The sequence below is a fragment of the Rhodnius prolixus genome, unplaced genomic scaffold, assembly GCF_049639745.1.
Source record: "Rhodnius prolixus isolate KJV_2025 unplaced genomic scaffold, Rpr scaffold_8, whole genome shotgun sequence".
NCBI lineage: Eukaryota > Metazoa > Arthropoda > Insecta > Hemiptera > Reduviidae > Rhodnius > Rhodnius prolixus.
This window is the reverse complement of record NW_027411593.1, coordinates 16,199,551-16,222,271: the sequence shown is the minus strand read 5'-3', so window position 1 is coordinate 16,222,271 and position 22,721 is coordinate 16,199,551. Positions and strand designations below refer to the sequence as shown.

Genomic DNA, 22,721 nt, shown 5'->3' with positions numbered 1-22,721 from the left:
GTGCATGCCAAAATGTTTCACGAAGTTACTAAGTGATCGCTTAATTTTTATAAATTTATTTCTACCCCCCCAATCGGGTTAAACCCCCCCAACTACCACCAATTGAGTGTAGACGGAAGAATATATTTTACTAAAACAGGATTTAAGATTGAAATAGCGAGGATTCGGTCGAAAAAAATATCCGTCTTTACGCCAACGTTTCGACAAATTTTATTGTCTTTTTCAGGGCCTGTGTATGCGAGTTGGTTGTCGAAACGTTAGCGATAAGGCGGAGTAACTGTTTACTTTTTTAACAAATAAAAAGTTGCTACACTCGAGATTCGAAACGGGGATTGAGGCCTCGCTTCATAAACATTACACCATCAATAGTTTGTAATTTTAAGTAAAGTATATATTTTTAAATTTCCTTTAGAAAAAAAATAATCCGATTAAGGTGTTGTGATAAGTTTGTTGCCTTAGAACTCATTGTTTGGATGTTGAGAAAGAAATTTGTATTACAAGTTAGTCGAAGGTTTTTAGCATCCTTAGGTTATGTATCTTTGTCAGTAGGAAATCATCAATATCTTAAAAAAACTGAATGCCACGAATAAAACATTTCAATCAGATATTGGAAAGGTAATTTCAAAATTTTCGAACAATTTAATTAATGACCTGTAATGCATCTCTTACAAATCAGACGAGTCCTTTTTTTGCTTTATCTTTTAATCCCCCACTACTTTGTGTGTTTTCTGTTTATAAACGCTGATGTCGTGAATTTTTGAGAGGGTCAAAGGTATTATGGACCTTAGGAAATATCATTCTAGCCTATCTTATGTTTGCCAGTTCAAAATAAAGAAAAAAAAAAAGAATGTGAACCGAAAGAGAACCTTAGTGCAGCACCCGCTGGCTAAAGAGCTGACGGCCAGAGATATGATACTAACCTGGGCAAAAGTGTACATATAAAGACACGCCCTACCACCAATAATGGCCATGCCAGAACTTTTACAAAAACGGCCCCAGGTATGGTCTACACAGATAACATACTCTTGTATTCACTATATTAGCAAGAATCAAACAAAATTATTAAACAACTTCCACAATTAACTATCCTATCTTTGAAATATGCAAATCTACATATGTACTGGTTTTGGCTTTGTCTTTATAAGCGCCAAAGATCCCACCATTAGGAGAGAGTTAAGCGATGTAACGGTAATGAAGCCGTTAATCCTTACAAAAAATCGCTTACAGCTATTTACGAGGGTCGTTTGAAAAGTCCGTGCAAAAATAAAAACTACTTAATTTTTTGGGGTAAACCTTTTTTATTTTTCAACATAGTCTCCTTTTAGGCTTATACACTTCGTCCAACGCTGCTCTTGTGTGTTGATCCCTTCCGAATAATAGGAGTTGTCCAAGTCTGAAAAAAAGCCATTCGTTTCTGCAATCACCTCTTCGTTTGATTAAAATCTTTTTCCCGCAAGCGATTTCTTCATATTGGGGGAACAAATAGTAGTCCGAGGGATCCAAGTCTGGAGAATAGGGGGAATGTGAAACGAGTTGGAACCCTATTTCCATTAATTTTGCGACCACAACTGCTGAGTTGTGAGCTGGTGCGTTGTCGTCATGGAAAAGGACTTTTTTGTGGGCCAATCGTGGGCGTTTTTCTTGCAGCTCGGTTTTCAAACGGTCCAATAACGATGAATAATATGCACCTGTAATAGTTTTACCCTTTTCCAGATAGTCGATGAGGATTATTCCTTGCGAATCTCAAAAGACAGTCGCCATAATCTTTCCGGCCGAAGGAACGGTCTTCGCCTTTTTTGGCGCAGATTCCTCCTTGGTAACACATTGTTTAGATTGTTCTTTGGTCTCAGGAGTGTAGTGATGTATCCATGTTTCATCCACAGTGACGAAACGACGCTTAAAGTCCTGCGGATTCTTCTGGAACAGCTGCAAACCGTCCTTGCAACACTTCACACGATTTCGTTTTTGGTCAAGCGTGAGCAATCGCGGCACCCATCTTGCGGATAGCTTTGTCATGTCCAAATGTTGATGCAAAATATTATGTACCCGTTCATTCGAGATGCCCACAGCACTAGCAATCTCACGCACCTTCACTCTTCTGTCATCCATCACCATATCATGGATTTTATCAATGATTTCTGGAGTAGTAACCTCAACAGGGCGTCCAGAACGTTCAGCGTCACTTGTGCCCATATGGCCACTCCGAAAATTTTGAAACCACTTATAAACTTTTCTAATCGAAGGTGCAGAGTCACCATAATGTTTATCAAGCTTCTCTTTAGTCTCCTGAGGCGTTTTGCCATTCATAAAGTAGTGTTTAATCAACACACGAAATTCTTTTTCGTCCATTTTTTGAAAATCACTCGACTTCCTCGATTCAAACGAATGCCAAACACAAAGAAATAGACCGATCTGGCTGAAACTTGGTGAGTGTTCTTCCAAGAGATGCTACTAACTAAACATAACCTCGATACGCGCCAGTGGTGCTATCTCTCTGACTTTGCACGGACTTTTCAAACGACCCTCGTATGTTTAATTTCATTGTTTGTATTATTATTATTTTCCAAGCTACAGAATGTAAAATAAAAATCTTTATTTCAGTATCACTTGAACTTAAAACCGATCAAAGCAACACTGTATACTCTTTCGTCTTAGAATTATTGAAATCAGTTAAGCTAAATACCTTTTTTTTTGACGGATCTAGAACACAAAAGCTCAATTTGGGTTTCATAATAAGTTGAGGATAAGTCTTTGTGTAGAATGAAATTGTTTAAAGTCGAGGCAAAGCAGCAAAACGTCCGATTAGCACATCTTCAGGTTGCCTGTGTAGTGAATGTGAAACCAGTCAGTTATAAGTTATAACTGTTGTAAGTAAGTTGTGTTTCAACAGTTTCATCATTTCATAGTAACTAGAATTTTTTAATTGATTGGTAAGCGTCGTATTTCAAGGGAGAAATCACCGAAATAGCTTTTATGGCAGACCTCTATGTTACGTTTCGCAATTTAGAGCTAAGTACAGCTTTAATTTAAAAGTGTCGTTCTTTAGTGCAGCCCTAGCTGGACATTGTAGGATAAAACCCAGAGTACCCAAAAAAAAAGGTACCAATAAGGAAATCCCGGATGTACCCGTTCTCTAAAAAAGTTATTCGGGGCAAAAGGAGGTGTTAAAAGAAAAGCAAAGACAGCTAGCCATTGGCAGACAATGGTCTCCACGTCTTACCAAAAAAACAGCGAAATCTAACTTAAGTAGGAGATAGTCCGTGGCTTGTTTTCGCCTAACCACTTGTTCATGACTACTTGTAAAGCCAGCCTCTTCAGGGCGCCCCTGAATGTCCACTCTGTGATGTAAAACCCATGAATGGTTCACTTTTTGAAATTAACATTATTAAATCAAAGACAAATTGATAATGCCTGCTAGAAGTGGAATAACCGCCAATAAATGAAGAAGTCATAAGAAAAAAAATTAAGAATTAACAGCTTAGATCTAAGCACAGTGAATTTTATGAAGGAGACTCTGAAAAGTTATACGACTGGATCGAATTTTTAATTATTAAGAAGTTGACACACCAAATTTTGATGGTGAAGTTATTAAATTGGGATATTCCTAATTTTTTGTTTACTAGGATTAGGACTAGATTCATTCGCCCAGGTTTTGGAGGGGCTTACACGAGCTTTAAAGAGCTTTTCCAATCATTAAGAGCGGGATAGTGCAGTCGTTAAACCCCCAATTAAATCGTGCACGTTTCAAGAATGCGGGATGAATGCCGAACAATAAATGGAAGTCCAAGGATAGTTTATATTGTTATAGAACATTAAAATAAATCATAGAACAACAAAGAATGTAGCTTTCTTGAAAAACACAATAAAGAACTCTATCAAAACCGTAAAGAGCTACAAACTTTTTGAACAAAATATAAAATTAACTAAATATTTTCGTCATCAAAAAAGTAAGAGACACCTTGTCTTTGCAACAGATTAGTAAGATCTGCATCAATGGTTGAATACAATATTTTCTTACGTAAAATATTCTCTTTTTTTTAAAAAAACAAAAGGAGAAAATTCTTTTATTTGGTTTGCAAACGAACGCGTTGCATACACAACAGTGTTACCACCTTGACACAATGTAATTTATGTATGGATGATTGGCCAGTTATTAGAAAGTTTCTGCCGTATATATATGAATGTAGCTAATATATCAACACTACTTCTAGTTGTATTAGCAACAAACAACACTGTTGTTCAATAAATATATGATTTTTTTTTTTGTATCCTTTAAAAATATTATATCCTAAAGCAAAGTATATCTTGCAAGGTCACCACACATATTTATAACTAATTTAACTCACTGACACGTACACTTTAACCTGCTATTATATTATATTGCTTTACCTGTTACTACAGATTGTTTATCCGTTTTTTTCTTTTTTAATTTATTTATTTTTTTACCACATTACTTTCGGACATAGTACTTACTGTTACATAATTTCCATCTTTGACAGTGAATACATTTTATTTAAAAATACCAGAAAAAAATCATTCTAGGTTAGAAAAGAAGGATGAACCACCGATTGTAAGGCTCAGCATATTTGCGATAACGTGAGATAAGAAAAAAACTATCTTAAGGGCTTATAGCAGAGCTAAGTTCAATATTAACGTGTCACAATGTGTAATCAGACCGGTTGGACACTTGAATGAGGGTTAATCGTTCAGAAACATTCACGAAAAAGGGAAATGTTGAAAATTAAGCACCCAACTTTGGCAAATTTTGTTTGTCCTCTTCTTCTATAAAAGACAAAAATCCACAAATTTTCTCTAAAATATAGGGCGAATACTCCTTTATAACTGTAATTTTTTTTTTTGCAGCAACACAGATCTAACAGTTTTTGAGAAAAACGTTAATTACCGAGTTGTGTGGTTACTCTTACTTAAACGTTAGTAACCGAATTTTAGAACATACGGATTTATTGTACATGGAGTTTGCTAAGTTCAGAACAAATCTTAGAACATATTTTCTGGTTAGAGACATACTAACCAGACGCTGCAATTTAAAATCATTGGTCTGGAGAATTAGGGAAAGACTAAATACTTGGTTCACATTCCAAAGATGGAGAGAATAAAGTGAATGATAGATAGATTAAACTAGGGCGGCCTCAAGGCCTACGCCACTGTGACCCCTTTGGCTCTATTGTGGCTCCCCTCACTCTAAAGCTCGCCATTCAGACCCGTCCGTATAATCAGGCTTTTAATTCTGGAGAGCGGCTCCCTGGGTAAAGCTCACAGGCCTTGGTTTTTCCTCTCCCCGAAAAGTAACATCCTTAGCCCAGGCAAGCCCCTCACACTGACACAACACGTGCAGTGCCGTTTCCTCCTCTTCCTGACAGAACCTGCAAAGGCTATCGTCTGCCAGGCCCACGCGATGCATGAGTTTCCTGAGCCTGCAGTGGCCAGTTAATAGGCCTACAATTATCCTTATAGCTCCACGGTCTTGACGGATTAATTCTGCAGTCAGCCAAAGTGAATGATTAAAAACGGAACAGAAACAGAGAATACTAGTAAGATAATTAAATATAGAATGAAATAATAAATGCCAATTTCAGTCATGATAAACTTTATTATGCCGAGCTTTCGACCTAGGGTCTAGGTCATCCTCAGGGCTGTGGAACATATTTACAGTTTGTTAACAATTATATTCAATTATTATATTACAATGAATACGTATAATGTAACGAAATTTACAAAATTATTTACCTAATTTACAATGCACTATTTTACGTCATTAGGGGGTTGGTGTGTCTTCTGTCTTGTCTGTTGTGGACTGTGTGTGTCATGGACTGATTGTGATCGATCTGTGTGTGAGATATGTGTTTAGTTGTAAGGAAGTCAGTGTTGCCAATAGTTCAAGTATTTTGTAGTAAGTTGGCCCGTATATGTTGTTTAAATTGTTCGTGTCAGTTTTGAAATTTAGACTGTTTTTCTGTCTTACGATATCATTTCTAAGCTCGGCATAATAAAAGTTTATCATGACTGAACCTGGCAGTTATTTTTTTCATCCAATTGAAACTATGAATCAGTCACCAAAAAATAATGATCAATAATTAAATATTAATATAAAAATCTTTGAAAAACTATAGATTTTTTAAATACGAGGCGAACGTATAATGAATGAGAAAGAACGTAGATTTGATGAAGATTTGACGGACATTCTGCAGAGTCATGATGCACCGAGATTGACACCCTGAGACTGTAGACTGCAGCATGAGCTGATTAATAGTTAAATTTTTTTTTTTTTACTAAGTGAATTTGTATATAATTTTTGAACATAACGAAAAATAATAATAATAATAATAAAATAAAAATAGAAACTTCTATGAAACGGACAGCCTAACTGACAGATTAGGCTTGCAAGGTTGTTTCCCCGATTAATGAAACCTGTTTGTTACTTTATCGAAGTAATCCGAACATGTTCTACACCGACCTATCATTACACTTTAACCCAGAATTAACTTCTTTTTTTGTAATCATGTACGACCTAATAACATGATTATTAGATTTCCATCATTATACATACATCGCAACTTGTTACATGCTTTTCATTTTCTAACTAAATTATAGTTATAGTGGATAAACAATAACATTGTTATTGCTGATGAGCGATTCATATCTTAAATTTTCCCCCACTGAATTTAAATTTTTGTTCCGATTTGCAATGTTCCTCTTGATAAAAAAAAACCTGTGCATAAACGGCCTGATTTGCTCTGATGCAGACTAACGCTTGCATGAAATTCCCCTTTGAAATTGTCCTCTTTAATGGAGAAAGTGCGAATAAAATGAATCGACTGTTACTGCATTTTTTTTTTTGTTTAATTTATTAAGCAATTTAATATCTGTATATAAATATATGCAATAAATAAATCTGATGAGGATGTAAATGGTGCGTGAAGAACAAGGAAGAGAGAAACTACATAGTGGTAACACTCTCAACAGGAAACCGATTATGACAATGATCTTCTGACCTCAAGGAAGTCTTAAGGGGCCATTGAAGATTCAGTCGGCGTGGCGGATTGACAGCAATGACAGTAGAAACTGAACGAAAGGGTTAGAGGAATTAGAGAGAGCAGTATGGAACTTGCGATATTTTGTTTCGGCAAATTGACCTTATACCAATATACCAATCCAAATTTTCTAATTAATAAAAATATTTTTTGTTTATATTGAATAATTTTAAAAACCGAGATAGAGATTATGATTTTATAAAAAATTTTAATACGTGAATTTATCATGCATACCAGATTCACAGTCTTACCTTTTAAAAAATTAAAATAAATGAATAAGTTTGATTACATACTGTTTTAAAAGTCGAAATATCAAAATAACAGTAATCGCCCTTTTTTTAAGGCCAACTACCAATTAGGTGTCGCGGACGAAGACGACTAGCTTTCATACTTTACTTCTGATACTTTTTTCCTAACAAATAAGAAATACCAACACGCAGGATTCGAATTGGGAATCTCCCATTTACAAATTCACACTACAATACCAAGGGTAGAAGCGTAGGGCCGAATTAGCGGCAATGCCTAGGCATAGGAGAAAAGAAGAAAGGTTTTATTGACTCTTAGCGGGGAAGACAGATTTCTAAAAGCTAGTTTTGAACGTGGTAGACACTTCCTGGATGTCAATATTACAGCAGAACTCAACTGGACGGTCTTTTAAGCAACCACTTTCTCTTGAAAGTCGTCTTGTCCTTTCTCGTTCTTTTAGAGTTTTTTTTTTTTTTTTAAGAAAAGATAGTCTTTAAAGACTATTAATTAGTCTACTAATTATTAAGACTACTAATCATTAATTAGTCCCCCCAACAATTATGCTCAGTGTTTTTTTAAATTACGACTTAAATTGCGTGCTCGGTAACCTCCTGATTCCCGGAATTCTTTCTAAAGACTGAACAGGATAGATCTACCAACTTAAGTGCATCAGTCATCTGGTGAAAGTGACTGAAGACTCAGACTAGGTACTTTGCCCGTTTACAGTAATCCCCACCCTTAACCTCTCACCAATCCAGACTCCCTCTGCATTAAATAACATAGTCTAGCTGTCACCACCATGTTGCTGTAGTGGTAATGTATATTTATTATATTTAAATGTACCCATGCTATAAAGTGATGTAAAAACTTAGATAATTTTAAAGATTATTGCATATGAAATTAAACATGCAATACCATAATTATGTGCATATAAATTACTTTTACAAAAATTAATGCAATTTTTTATGATTACAATGAGACATCTCGCTTACTCTCTGTCTATCAATATCCATATTATATATTTATTTATCTTAATAATTAATGTATATATCGATTAAACAGACCGTCAAAATAAGCAATGCATGGAACTAGGCCTAATTCCAAGCAGATATACTGAGTCGGCCATTAATATTAAGATTAACTTGACATTCCTTCGTGATAGAAGAGATCTGTGAACTAGATTGGGAACAAAATTACCGCAGCTAGCTTCAATTAGGCAGTTGTTTTGATAAATATCAATTAATCCAAAATTTCAAGTGTAAAACGTTTTTTTGGTGGGCTACTTTAATTTAATTAACTTTATAAAATTTAGTAAAAAGAATTCTCTGATAATGCCGGATTTAATTTAATTTAATAAAATTCTTAAGGGTACTTTTAGATAAATGTTTAAGGAATCTCTGCTTAACTTCAAGTAAAAAATACTTCAAATTATATTATTAAAATTTAATAACTTTAGGTATCTGTCAAATCTGTTAGATATTAATCATGACTAAAAGCAGAAATGGAGCCAGAAATGGAGCTAACGCTCCTTTCATTGGCCCGCAGCCAATCCTGGGGATCACCAGGGGTTCGGTTCGTGCGGCTCTCAGAGATTGGATCTGGAGGGAGCACGAGAAGAACTGGGTAATGTGTCCTGGGGTTAAACGCAGCAAGACCATAATGCCTTGGCTGTGTAAGCAAAGAGCCAAAGAGACCCTGTGTTTGGGCAGAAATCAGATTACTCTGATTACAGGCCTATTCAAGGGGCATGGTAGATTCAGGAAGTAATCTGCACAAGGTGGGGGGGCTTATTAGCTCGGAACCGTTGTGCATATTGTGTCAGGAAGAGGAGGAGACGGCCTCTCACTGGCTGTTCGCTAGGAGTGGTTGCGCTATGAAAACCTTTGGCTCTTTGAGGCAATGTCTTCAACCTCTTTAGTAGGGAGACGTTTCGTACACTAGATCTAAAGCCTCTTGGGCCACAGGTCCCTTGCCGTTTCTAAATCTAAATCTAAAAGCAGAAAAATCAAATAAGCCTTTTATAAAAAGCCACGGAGAAAACAACCAATAATTGTAACAGTAATAGAAGTCGAAACCCAGAAAAAGAGAATTAGAGAGGAGGCTCACTGCAGTAAAAACTCAAAAATGGGAGAAGAGAGAAAAAGAGTTGTGTTAAACTTTGGGCACCTGGGTATCCTGAGCTCATGGATGTTCAAAATATAATCTAAAGACTGAGTTCCATTTTTCAACTCGAGTGTTGTAGCGAGCGGGGATGAACACAAGGATAATATGAAGTGTTAATTAATGGCTATCTTATATTTCACAAGAGATTAATGCAATAAAAATGCTAACTTAATGACTGATAATTAATGTAATTATTAATAATTAATGATTAATATGAATAAAGATGAAGGTACTGTGGCGTAGAGCGAATGATGAAGGTATGTGACCTCTTAAGACGCGTCAACTGGTGTTCTATTCGTTAAGTCTATTCGTACAAGTCTTTGCTGCAGTGTGTCTCCTAAGGTTCTTCGTTAAAGATGGGAGATGTCGGTTAGAGGTATACCCAAACCAGATTGTAGACACCTAATCCTATCACCAACAATTTCCTTGCTCGTAAAAACATTCACACCAACTATTTTCTGAAACCCATTTCGGAGGGGGGAACTTAGGATACTACTAAATTGATATTTTCAGAGAAAATTTGACAGAATATTCCCAAAATATGTAACAATTAAGCATTTTACAAAGTTAAACGTGACTGTAATTCGATGGTAAAGGTCACTTTATCGGAAAAAATTATGTATTTGAGTTCAGGAAAACTATTTCTTTAAAAAAAAAACTTAAAAGAAAACAAATCCTCAAGTCCACTTATCAAAATCCAATCTTTTGAGTCGTTATAATCTTTCATACGAACACGCGCGCTTTTACAAAAATACAAGTACATAGAGGACTTCCCAGACAATAGATTTAAAATTGCTCAGTCAGCCACCGATAGCCAGTAGTATCCTGTAATTTTTTAAAGAGAGATAGAAGTGGCAAGTAGGAAAGGAGAAGACGATGAGCCTCGACGACGACGAGTCTTTCTAAAAAAGAATGAGCGCGCAAGAAAGCTATAAACATGGGTGACCCTACTGAGCAATATTACCCAAACAGCATTTATGGCAACCATAACCCGACATTGGACATGAACAATCGTGATGGACACCCCCTCCCAAGCGGGAAGACGACAGGTGGTAACTCCAGCAACAATAACTAGCATCCTGCAAAAAGAACTACATCAACCGAACGTCCAACAACAGTAATAGGAGGTAGGACTGTCACGTACACAGATAATTAGGGTGAACTGGGTACCCTTCTATCTACTACTGGAGAAGCTTCAGATAATACCCAGCGCGTATTACAGCTTGTCTCCTTGCCTGCAACTCCTTACTTATACAAGAAGAAAAAATTATCCCTCTAGTCTCTTGGCCTCTCGCTATTGATGCGGATAAAACGTTACTCACTAAGACTTTGTCCCTCATCCATCTTATTTTGGGTTTCACGTCTTTTTTTTGGGGGGGGGGGAGTGCACTTAATTAAGTGACTACTCTGAAGACGGAAGTGGTGCGACCCCAACCAACAGAACACAGCGTAGTGCGAGACGAAAACATAAGTAAGTAAAGTTACACCAAACTTTCTAATCTACCCCTGACGATGCATGAAATGCCGAAACTGGTCGTGCCAAGACGGATAAAATCAAATATATTATTAAGCACTGAGGACTTAATCACATTTTTAGACATGTTTATTTTTATTTTTAAATAAATCCATCAACACTGGCTTTAATAGAATAAGGCAAGTTATTACTGTCGAAGTAATATTACTGCGGTACTGGGTTCGATTCGCGGTCTAGGCCTTGCATTTTATTTGTTTAATAAGCGAAAGTAGAGTTTTGCTAGTCGCCACCTAATAGGTAAAGCTCGCCTGAAAAAATAGGATTTACATTTTTTTACTTTACTTATTATTATCAAACTAACATCGTGTCGGTTTCTAAACACATTTTCCGTGGCAATAATTATTGAAAACCCGCTTCCACCCAAATAAGTTAATTAATAAGCTAATGATTTTATAACCTTTTCACTCACAGTTAAATATCAACCTTTTGTAATTTAGGTTTTAATATTTAAGCGAATTTTTGTTTCTTGTTTTACTTTTTTTTTTGGCGTTTATTTTTGTTACAATCAGCGCGTTGGCGCTGTAAGTAACAGTGATAATTAAGGAACGGATTTTTATGTATTTAAAAATGCCAAATATTTAATTAAAATATGCATTTATTTTCGTCAATTATGTGGAAAATATGTGATTTTCTTAAAATATTTTCTGGAATATTTAAGTAAAATGGACTTTTTTTTTTATGAAAATGGATTTTTTTTTGGCAAGTTATAATTATTTATACAAGAAAAGAACATTTTTACAATTTATAATAATTTATTAGGAACAAAATAATTTGTTTTTACAAGTTATAATGATTTATACAACAAAGAACATTTTTACTATTTATAAAAAGATGTGTTAAATTTTCAATTTTGAAAACTTCACTCTTCGAAATTGTTTGCAACCACATGAAATTTCAAATGTTGGAACGTAAAGTGACGACGATCTGGGCGTAAGATGGACTTCTAACGACTAAAAGATCGTTCAGCATCACAGATCTTATAGGTGCCTTGCTGAAAGAAGTTGTCTCGTTGGTTGTAAAGGGTACACGATGTTCTGAGGTGACTTCTGTTCCACTGATAATATCAGAAATCTGGCAGATAGTCTCCCACCCTTTGTTCTTGCTCAGTACTTCTACCAGTTTTGATCTGATCAGATCTCCCTTACTCCCAGGAAAAAGTTCTGCTGGAAACTCGCGAAGATATTTAGCAACCACTTGTTTGTTTGAGGCCGATGTACGTGGCATTTCACCCATAAAAGAATACACTAAGTGACCGAACGAAATGAATTGGCAACGAACGAGCTGAAAGAACAGACAACGTCAGACAACTTCAAAGAACTAACAAGTGCCCGTCACTGTTTAGCAGCATTCTGTGTAAATTACAATAACCATTGTACCCACTGTGATTCACAGCCCTATAGTCTGTGGTTCACAGTTCCTGTCAACCACCTCCCAATTATGAAAATATGCCCAAAATAAAAAATATGAAAAAATATGTACATATTTTGATTAAATATGTAGAAATATTTATTTATTTTAATCAAATATGTATAAATATGCGATAACATCCAAATATGTGGAAATATGTTAAATAAAAGTAGACTCAAACGGCTTAAAAAGTGTCAGTATGAATACTTCTAGTTGAAAAACGTCTGTAAATTGCCTAGAAGAAAATATGTAAATACATACGAATCCGTTCCCTAGTGATAACAGAAACAATAAATAACAGAAGTATACGAGTGGAGAAGTTACCCAGTGGTAACACTCCAAAACATTATATTCTTCACTTGAGAGGAGATCACGAGGCCAATGTCTCTTAAGGCGTCTTGTCCGGGTTGTCAGGAAGAGTTCTTGAAAAAAGATTTTGAGCTTGAGTATTGATATGAGATTGCAGGTTAAAGTGGAGTTTTCTGTATCTTGTTTTAGCAACTTGTGCGATAAAAGGAATGTTAAAGTCAGTGTGCATAGTCAGGTTGGAAACATAAAATGGAGAGATTTTAGATTGAAGAGATTGAATCCTTTGCAGATTTGTGCGTTTGGTTGAACCCCACAGTTCTTTTCCATACGCCTAAATGGGATTCAAAATAGAAGTATAAATTAGTCATTTGTTGACCAGAGTGAGTTTTGATCTTCCGTCTAAAAGTCTTTTAAGTAGCCGATAGCGTCTGTTTAGTTCTGTTCTTTTTAGTCTAGTGTGGGGGTTCCAAGTCTTCGGTCTAAGTCGCTTTACTTAAAATTTATTTCCAAATTATTGTCCGTCGATAATTCAATTAATTTCCCCATTTTTCCGATGGATTCTAATTACACAGTTAATTAGATATATTTAAATTATATAAGAACAATAGTTCAATTCGTGGGAGATGCGCTGGCTCTGTTAGCAGATTTGGGGATAGAGATTGACCGACCCCTTGCCACAATGTATTAAAAAAAAAAAAAAATGGATCTAAAGAAAAACATTTCTTGCTAAATAACAGAAAAGGTTTGCAACTTCCTGCGACCCAAAGATTGAAAAACGTTGCTCTAGCTCCTTACACCTAAGTTTTGTACACTTCCGGGGCGACTAAAATCAGCGAACGAAGAGACAACGCAATAAAATGTGAGAAACGCCTTAAAAAACAAAACGAAAAAGTTTGACTTTATTATTTTTTTTATTTCAATTTCCCTTTCTTTTTGCACTCGGTCAGATTTTTTATTATTTTTAAAAATAGGCTGAGCAGATAATAGTACAGACTAGACACTAACTAAAAAAAAAAACAAATAAAAATACGAAAGACAAGAGATGTGTGGGAGTAGGAACTGTTATTAAGGGGTAGCCGTATGTAATCAAAGTTAATTTACGGATATCCAGTCACCTGCTCCCTAGGTGGGACAAACTGTCTATCCTGTCACCTAAACCACAAAAATTGACCTGTTCCAAGATGCCTTTCATTTCCTATATCCTCAAACTAACAATTCTTAGCGGCTTTCATTCATTTGAAGATAGTATAATTCTCTTTAAGTATTCTACCGCTTTTTAATGAAGATGGTCCCCCATAAAAGTTTCAAGGTTTCTTTTTAATTTAAAAGTATCTAAGTAGTTTGCAATCAAAGGATAAAACCTTCCTATAAACAATCTACTTCAATTTAAGACTACACATTAAAAGTTAAATCTTAAAAGAGAGTAAAATTTAATAGGATAACTCGCCTATTTTCTCAGACGGGCTTTACGTCCAAATACCAAGAATGTGTCGCGGACGGAGGCGACTACCAAAATACTTTACTGTAAAATTCCTTTTATTAACCATTAATTAAAATCCAAGACCTAAGACCGGGAATCGAACCCAGTACCACAATACATATTAGCTTTATAGGCCTCGCCTCTAACCGCTGGCTACCGTGGCGCCTAAATAAAAACAATCCTTAGTTAATCAGAATGGCTAATAATCAATTTCTAGCACGGATAGAGAGAGAATCCTGGCTAAGTACAAGAATGTATAAGGGTAGAAGGAACGTTTTCGAGGTTTGAACTATTTCAAAACCACCCCAACAAGTCGAGGAAATAATTTTCTTTCTGAATTCAAAGTACTCATAGGATAAAAAAAAAGAAGCTGTTTGAGGAACCAATATTGTTAGTGACAGTACGCTAGAGATCCCAGAGCAACTGAACGTTGATCTGCCTTCTGTTATGGATGGTTTAAAACCAGTTGGAAAGATGAAAGAACCAAAAAAAAGTGTTTAAAATGCTTTGAACGATTGGCAAAAATTATCACGTTTAGAGGTTGGTCTTTTCGCCATATTTTCAAAATTAAAACAACCTGTTTTTGGGATCGAATGGTGACTATTATTAAAAATATAGAATACTACAAGGACAGGGAAAAACTTTTGTAGCCAATGATTAGAAGAGGCTGAGCCCCGGAAAAATTTCTAAAAAGGCCAAAACCCTTAAAATATAAAAAAATAGCATAAAATGGTGGCAGGTAGCTGGTTTCGTCCACTATCTTTTCTTTAGAAAAACCAGAGAAGTCACTAATGCTGAGGAGTATTACTATACTGAATCTTTTAGTAAGAAAAATTAAAAGAGATTAAAGTCATTGCATTAAAAAATATTTCATTTTGCTGAGCATTCCCCAATAACTGAATATTTTACAGAAGTTAAATGAATGCAACAAAGCATTTTACCAACATATATTGTTAAATAATTTTTGTTTTTTCATTAACCACCAATAATTTATAGAAGCATACATTTTTACACAATTTGTAGTATGACTAAATTGTTACGAGAACACATTAAAAGAATAATGTTTCACGGAATAATTTCTAGTTACATTAATGTAATGCGAAACTAATATATAGAATAAACAATGACTCGACCAGTTTTTTTGGACGGGGTAAGAAGATTTAGCAGTAAAATAGTAAATGGACATGTCCTGGTCCAATCATTATTTACAATTAAACAAACATGTGTGACAACAGTAACCCATGGGAACTGAAATCGCATACGACGTGATTTAAAAGTAAAATTAAAGTTAAAACAAGACGTCAAGGGTAGCCGTGCGGTTAGAAGCGGGGCCCGCAAAGTTGATATGTATTGCGCGGTATAATGGGTTCGATTCCGCCAGTTCCTAGGCCTTGGGATTTTATTTAATGGCTAATTTTAGAGGTTCATAGTAAAGAATGTTTGCTAATAAATAATTTACTTTAAAAATATTTAAGCTGAAACATTGGATGGAAGTATTTGGGTCCCAAAAAAATAGCGTAAGGTTCAGGCCTAATAAAAATTAAAAAAATAATTAAGAAAAAATCAAAACTAACGTTACGAAATCAAAATATATAGTATTTACTCTACGACGAAAAATCCTTATCAACCAAACTCCTATACCAACTGTGCACAAAGTACGGTACCTTGGACTGTATCTAGACAAACGGTTGACATGGAATCCCCATACTAGACTGAAAAGACAAGAAACTAAGCAATGCTACAAACTTCTCGCCACACTACTTGACAAACGATCTAAACTCAACCTACAAAACAAAAGACTATTATAACTGTTATTACTGCGACCTCTTTGGTCATACGGCATCGAAGATGGGGATCGACTAAGCGATCCAACTCACTACGTCTCCAGACTTTACAATCAAAAATACTTCGAAAACTTCTTAACGCTTCGTTCTATGTATCTAGCCTCACCATCTATAATGACCTCAAAATCCCTTTCATTACAGATCTTGCTAACACTCGTTTCTTAAAATTTCATTCCTTTACCGCAGCTCATCCTAATCCTTTAACTGTACACTTATCTTCTTCCACATTACCAGGTAATCCTCCGAGGAGATTGAAGAGAAGATGGCCCCGCGATCTACTCTCCTCATAAGAGCAGTATATTGTATCTATTCACGTTAATGGAGTATCGCCACTGGGTTCCTTCTCCTATCTTCATTCACGACATTATATTATATCACATTTGCTCGTTGCAACAATCGTTGCAGTTGCGAATTTCAATACAAGATTTTTTTTAAAATCTTTTATTGGAATTTACCACTGCAACGATTGTTGCAACAAGCATATATGGTACCGATATAAAAAATACGTGAAAATCACGAGTGGAGAAGGCACCTGGTGTCACTCCAGTAACGTGCTCTTGCTATACTGCTCTCACGATAAGAGTAGATCACTAGGCCATCTCCTCTTCAATCCCCTTAGAGGATCATAAAAGATTTTTAAAAAAATGCGAGAAACATGAACTTCATCAAAAAAATTGACAAAATATTTTTCTCATAATTTCAGGACGGGTAAAAAGAATCTCATCCCTGAGTCAGGCTGAATAAAATCGGAGATATATGGTTCCCGCTAATTTCTGCTAGCTTAATTTCCGGTCTAATGAAAGACCCTCGTACTTAATGCTTTTATAGCGTTTCATCTAGCTCAATGACTTACGATCAGATGAGAGCATTTTGTCAAAATTGACTTAATTATAAGAAAATTATAATCCTTACAGGATGTGAAGTATTCACTTGTGATATAATGGTACTTTTTTTAATACTAATAAGATAATATATTTAGAGAAAAGAAAGAAATCATTTCTTCAAATCGATTGTTATAATAAGCAAATCATCATTACCGGCATACTATAATGGAAAAAGGGATATATCACGTTTAGAAGTAATAGAGTCTTAGCTCCGAGAAGTGGATTAATTTGAGATTCATTAAGTAGTTAGCGAAGGAATGGGAATCGCTTCCCCCAGGACACGTTCACCATTGTCTAGCTTCCTTTTCTTTTTGGTTAATAACATTTTGGTTTGTGCGTGCATATGGTGCGAGCGTGTGGTCATAATAAAACTATAACCTGTACGCAGGAGGCTCTTCTTACAATGTCCGAGCACATCATTTTTTTTTTTTTTTTAACTCAAGTACAACGGCTCATTTTTTTTTTTTTGTTTTTGGAGGCACGTTTACCCTCTCCAAAACTTGTAACCACTTCGCTATTTCTAAGAGAGACGCCCTACTGGTGTAACCAATTTAAATATCTCCACATACACCTCCTTCTCCTTTGGCTAAAGCAAAGTTTAATGGGAGAATTTCTGAAGAATTTATAGAAGAAGGCGGGTGTGTGTATGTACATATATATATATATATATCTACTCCATAGAGTTGTGCCCAAACGCTAAAGGAGAAGATGAAGGTTAACCTTTCTAATGGCGTAAAGCGAGTCACGAAGTGCCACGAAGTTGTTTGGCTGCTGCATAGTGGACGCCTCCTCCTACTTTCCTTCTCTTTTCTCTTAACAAATTGGTACAGAGGAAACGGGAGGCTGGATTATAGATTTACTCCCCCCTTGCCGTCTCTATTTCTTTCTATCACTTGGTTTTACTTCAGCAGCAGCTTCAAACAACAGCCACAGAAAAAAAAAAAGCAAAGCGGTAGCTCAGAAGCGTGGATCTCAATGAAACCGTCCAATCGCCTCTAGGCACGACTTAACCTAAAATAGAAGGTACCTCACTTTATTTTACTTACTTTTTTATTTTTTTGTTTAATAACATTTTAACCAGCAAAACTTTCTTTATTTTTTATTGCGATTTGTAATAAATCAATAATCTTAATGACATATCAATATTTTTATTATATAAGTTCATTTCTTCCTTTATCTCGTAATAAAATAAATGCAAAAAAGTCTCACCACGCCTTCCAATTTATTTATTAATTCTGGATAAATTTTTATATTTAGGAATCTCATTCGCAAACGGTTGCGAACTGTAAATCTAAAAACTTTGAACCGTTCTACTTTACAGGATTATACCTACAGCAGTCCAAATTAAAAAGATCAATATCCAAAATGACCAAAATAAGAATTAAAAATAAATAATCATCAAAAAATTAATTTCTGTAAAAATTAGGTAATAAACTAAAATAAGTTACTCACAGTGCAGACGGTCGGTGCTAACAGATTCTCTTGGGCTGGATTTGACGCTGAACTTCTGGTTTCCGGTCGCATAAACCAAGAAGCTACAGACGCCCACTGGAAAATAAACATAAAATAATGTTAACATTGTTATTATTGAATTTATAAACACATATAAAATAGACAAGTTATAATATTTAGGTAATTTGTAAATAAATAGAAAGCAATTCTATATTGAAAGATCTACAGAGGAATAATTTGATGAACAGGATTAGAATTGTTGAAACTACTTGAAGTTAGAAACCTTATTGCTCCTTCACTACTGTTTTTGGAAAGATCCATAATGATTGAGAAAAAGAGATATGTTCTATGTTCCTCTGTAGTCAACAAAACTTTTGGAGCTTAAATTAGAGTAAGCCCAAGTACAAGTACATAAGCTGTACATTTAAGCAGGCCTCTATGGGTTTAGTTTATAAGGACGGTGATCAAAGTAAGTGCTGATTTTTGAGACACAAAACAGTCCTTTAGACAAGTGCCCAAATTCTCGAGATGATGTAATTTTTATTCTCGCATATCCCAAACTTGCTGAGCTTCATTGGTACAGAAAGTGATGTTCAGAGAATTAATGATGGTGGAAAACAAGTATACGACTTTAGAGAGCAAAATATTCCACACTCTGTTGCATCCATTCCTTCCCGGCACTTCTCTAGCCAATCCAAAGGCGAGTTGCGATTGGTAGCAATGGATAAGAAGCCCAAAAATGACTGGAATGAAAATACAGCGTTTGAGATGTTGGACGCCTATCGGAATAAATAGTCTTTCCTATTTAACGCGAATTTTTCGGCGTTTGAGAAGGGTCGTTCTGACTTTTAGGAGTGTTATCCCAATCTGTTGGCCCCTAATCGCTGGAATTTCTTGCTTTGCCAGGATTGGAAGAGTTGTGTACTCTTCCTTAGAGTACTCCCATTTTTTTTTTTTACTATGAAGCCAATTTTAGATTATCTGGGAAGAGCTTAACGTGAAGAATTTATGGGTCAAGACACCAGGAGATTATACCTGACTGCCGGCGCCTACCTCTAACTAGTTCTACCCAGAACAACATCTGGGGCGTGTGTTTAGGGGCCAAGGGTTTTGGGTAATGGGCCTCAGCGTTAACAGGACAGCCTGGCAGTTACCAGCTGACGGGTGCCAGTACCATCTAAGAAAGAAGAAGAAGCCAACACTGGAGCGTAATGGTACCAGCACATTCTAAGGAAAGTATGGAGGAAATAGACCTCCTAAATGATAGCAATGTCAGTATCCAAGAAAGATTTAGGTACTAAACAAGTTACCAGAAGCTGGCGAGTACCTTTACATGAGATTTCTTAGGTATATTGGACATTTGACCAAAAAAAGCCCTCAATAGACCTTAGGCAAATAAAACATAAAAATAAGAAACGAAAGAAAATTCGCTAATATACAAGAGTTTTTGCAAAATTATCGTTGACACGTTTGTAATCCGAAAAAAAAAAAAATTAAAAAATAAAAGTTGAAAGACCAGTATGAAATCTAGCTTACAATAAATCCTATTAACTCCTGTTAAAAACCATAATTCATTCAATTACAACTTTGAACGATGTTAAAAATAAAAATTTACATAATAAACTACGAGTATTTTGTGCGGCAGTAGACCATAGAGCACACGTCTGGACCAGTGGTACAAACTGGTGTGTGCACAGGTACGTTAGGTATAATGATGAATGGCTTTTAGATTCGCGTGGGACCAGAAACGAGAAAATTTATCCACCTTTAAAAGAACAACTAAATAATTTATATTAAAGGTATATATTATTTTTTTACTAATAGAGTTCTCCTATTTTTTAAAGTTAAAACAAAATAATTTACAGATTATAAAATTTTATTTGTCAGTTATTATACTATTTTGGAATTCAATATTATTGGCTAGGACATTAATAATACAGAGCTTGAATTTCATTAAAGCATATAGGGCGAAACATTCTTTGAATTTCTATGAGGGTTTTTTACTTTTTCTTACCCTTCAAAAAAAGGAACTGTTGCAATCAGTGCAGCTTTTAGAAATAGAAATTTTAATTGGAACTACAAGTTTTGCGGTTAAATACAAGTAGAGACCTTCTTAATCGTCAGTTGTCAAGTTATAGGGGAGAGTAATCATTGGATGAGCTTCACGTTATACAGGGTGATCCATTTAAAACGCACCAACCGCTAATAACTTTTTAGGAAAACGGAATTTCGAAAAAAAAAACACGAAGTAAACTCTGTTTTTTTTTTTGTTTTTTTTGGGTCTAGTTTTCAAATTTTCCACCCCCGATGCTGTATCTTCATTTTTGGCGGAGTTACAGCCAAAAACCCAATTGAGGTTTCATAAGGACCACTGGTTTTGACAATGATTAAAAATGAAAACTACATAAAAAACTGTGAAAAATGACGTTCATCCCGTTTCGATATCTCTAATATTAGTTGAGATATTTAAGATCAAAGTTACAATTTTACCTATTCGTGATCGGTTTTCAATATTAATTTTCCACCAGAAATACACGTTTTGAGAGGTCCTCTGACTGCAAAAAAAAATTGTATTTGTGACGCAAAGTAAAAAAAATAATAATAATTGAAGATTTTAAAACATGTAGTGTCATGTAATGGTTGTGGGTGAATCAGGATAAATTTGTTTTATCATCAAATAAAAGCAATCATCACATCATGTTAATGTACCCCGTATGCAAGACTTCTTAAGGCTATGATTACGGTAAGAATATCATATCTTGCCAGGGATTGGCGGGTGATGGTCTACTGGTCAAGAGCTTGGCTTTGTAAGTGGGTGATCCCCAGTTCGAATCCCGCGTATGACTACTTTTTATTTTAAAAAGTATTATGGTTTTTTAAGTAATCCGCCAAAAATAAAGATACGGCATCGGGGGTAGAAAATTTGAAAATTAGACCCACAAAAGAGATAGAGTTTACTTCGTGAGTTTTTTCGAAATTCTGCTTTCCTAAAAAGTTATTAGCGATTGGTGCGTTTTAAATGGATCACCCTGTATATGACAACAATGGAATTTCATCACGTTTACTGATTATATTATACAGGTGTGCATGGAAAAGTTACCAAGATTAAGAGAGGGCGAAAGTGCAGCGTTTTACTTTATTTATCTTAATGTTCTTGGAAGGAAATCTCTTAAACTGGATCAATATCTCATTTTTTACCGAGCTAAACCGTTCCCGCTACCTGAATTCTCACAATAATCTAGCAGCACTTCCCAATTCCGTTGCGTATGCCCTGCCTTCATCCATCCCAACACTCCACCATTAAAAAGTTACTTAAAGTTGGCCTCAAAGCTTACAACTAGCAAAACTAGCTACCGATAACCAGCTCGCTAAAAATGCCTTTCAGAATTTGAAGCATAGTCCTAAAGAGAGGATCAGAGCCTAATTGTGGCATGCTTACCACATTTACAATGACGAGTAAAGGTACACGTTGCTAATAAAATAAAGTTTTAAAAATCATAAGACAGTTACTGCTAAATGAGTTGCATTATGGTTTTTAGTTGCGAATGTTACTAAATTAAAGCTTTTTGCGACTATAAAATATTTATCTAAGTCCCCAATTTTTTGTAACTCAACCAACCTGCACAATCAAGTAAGTGCTAATGATTATAATTTATTTCATTTCTTACAGTTTTAATAAGATGTATTAATATGTTGTATTTGTTGACCTGGGGTTTAATAATTTTAAATTGTTTGTATTTGATTTACAGTCGAACCTCCTATAAAGGACACTCTCACTAGCGACCACCTCCATTTACGGACAGTTTTTGGATTTCCCCGTTTTACCCCTATGTACGAAGAACCTCCGTCTAACGGACACTCTACATAGCGACTGCGGGACATTGATTTTGGGGAACGGATTAAATGTTTCACCTCCCAACAAAGACCACCTTATTCTTAAAAGTTCGTTTGACGCGGTGATAAAAAGTAATTATCCCCTCTCAAGTTAGTGTTTTTTCTGCTAGTTTCCTATACAAGCTCCATACATCTTGTACCATTTTAATCATTTTTCAATATAACTTTGGACGAAAAATATTATTTTTTCCAATATGTCTCTTCAAACGAAAGTTGTTAACTATAGAAGAGAAAATAAATGTGTTGGAAAATTTTGGAAAAACCAAATCGAGCCATCGTTAACTTGCCGAAAGGTTTCTTCTATTTTTCTAATAATAGATGATAGTATGATGATAATTTTACCATAAATTATTATTGTTATGAATAAATGTGATGATTATTATAAAAATTACTAAATAAGTCAATAATATGTAGTTTTTTGATAATTTTTTTGGATAATTAAGAAAAATTTGATGC

At 35.2% G+C, this 22,721-nt stretch overlaps 1 protein-coding gene across 6 annotated transcripts in view; it reads right to left on the bottom strand.

Annotated features, from left to right (window-relative positions):
* The window catches only part of LOC141450939 (zinc finger protein basonuclin-2-like), a 368,549-nt gene that overhangs the window by 272,191 nt on the left and 73,637 nt on the right, over window positions 1-22,721 (bottom strand). For all 6 annotated transcript variants that reach the window (XM_074121888.1, XM_074121887.1, XM_074121885.1 and 3 more), the window contains one exon: window positions 18,372-18,467. In XM_074121888.1, the coding sequence (XP_073977989.1) occupies window positions 18,372-18,443 (72 nt within the window). In that variant the 5' untranslated portion in view covers window positions 18,444-18,467. The remainder of the gene's footprint in view (window positions 1-18,371; window positions 18,468-22,721) is intronic.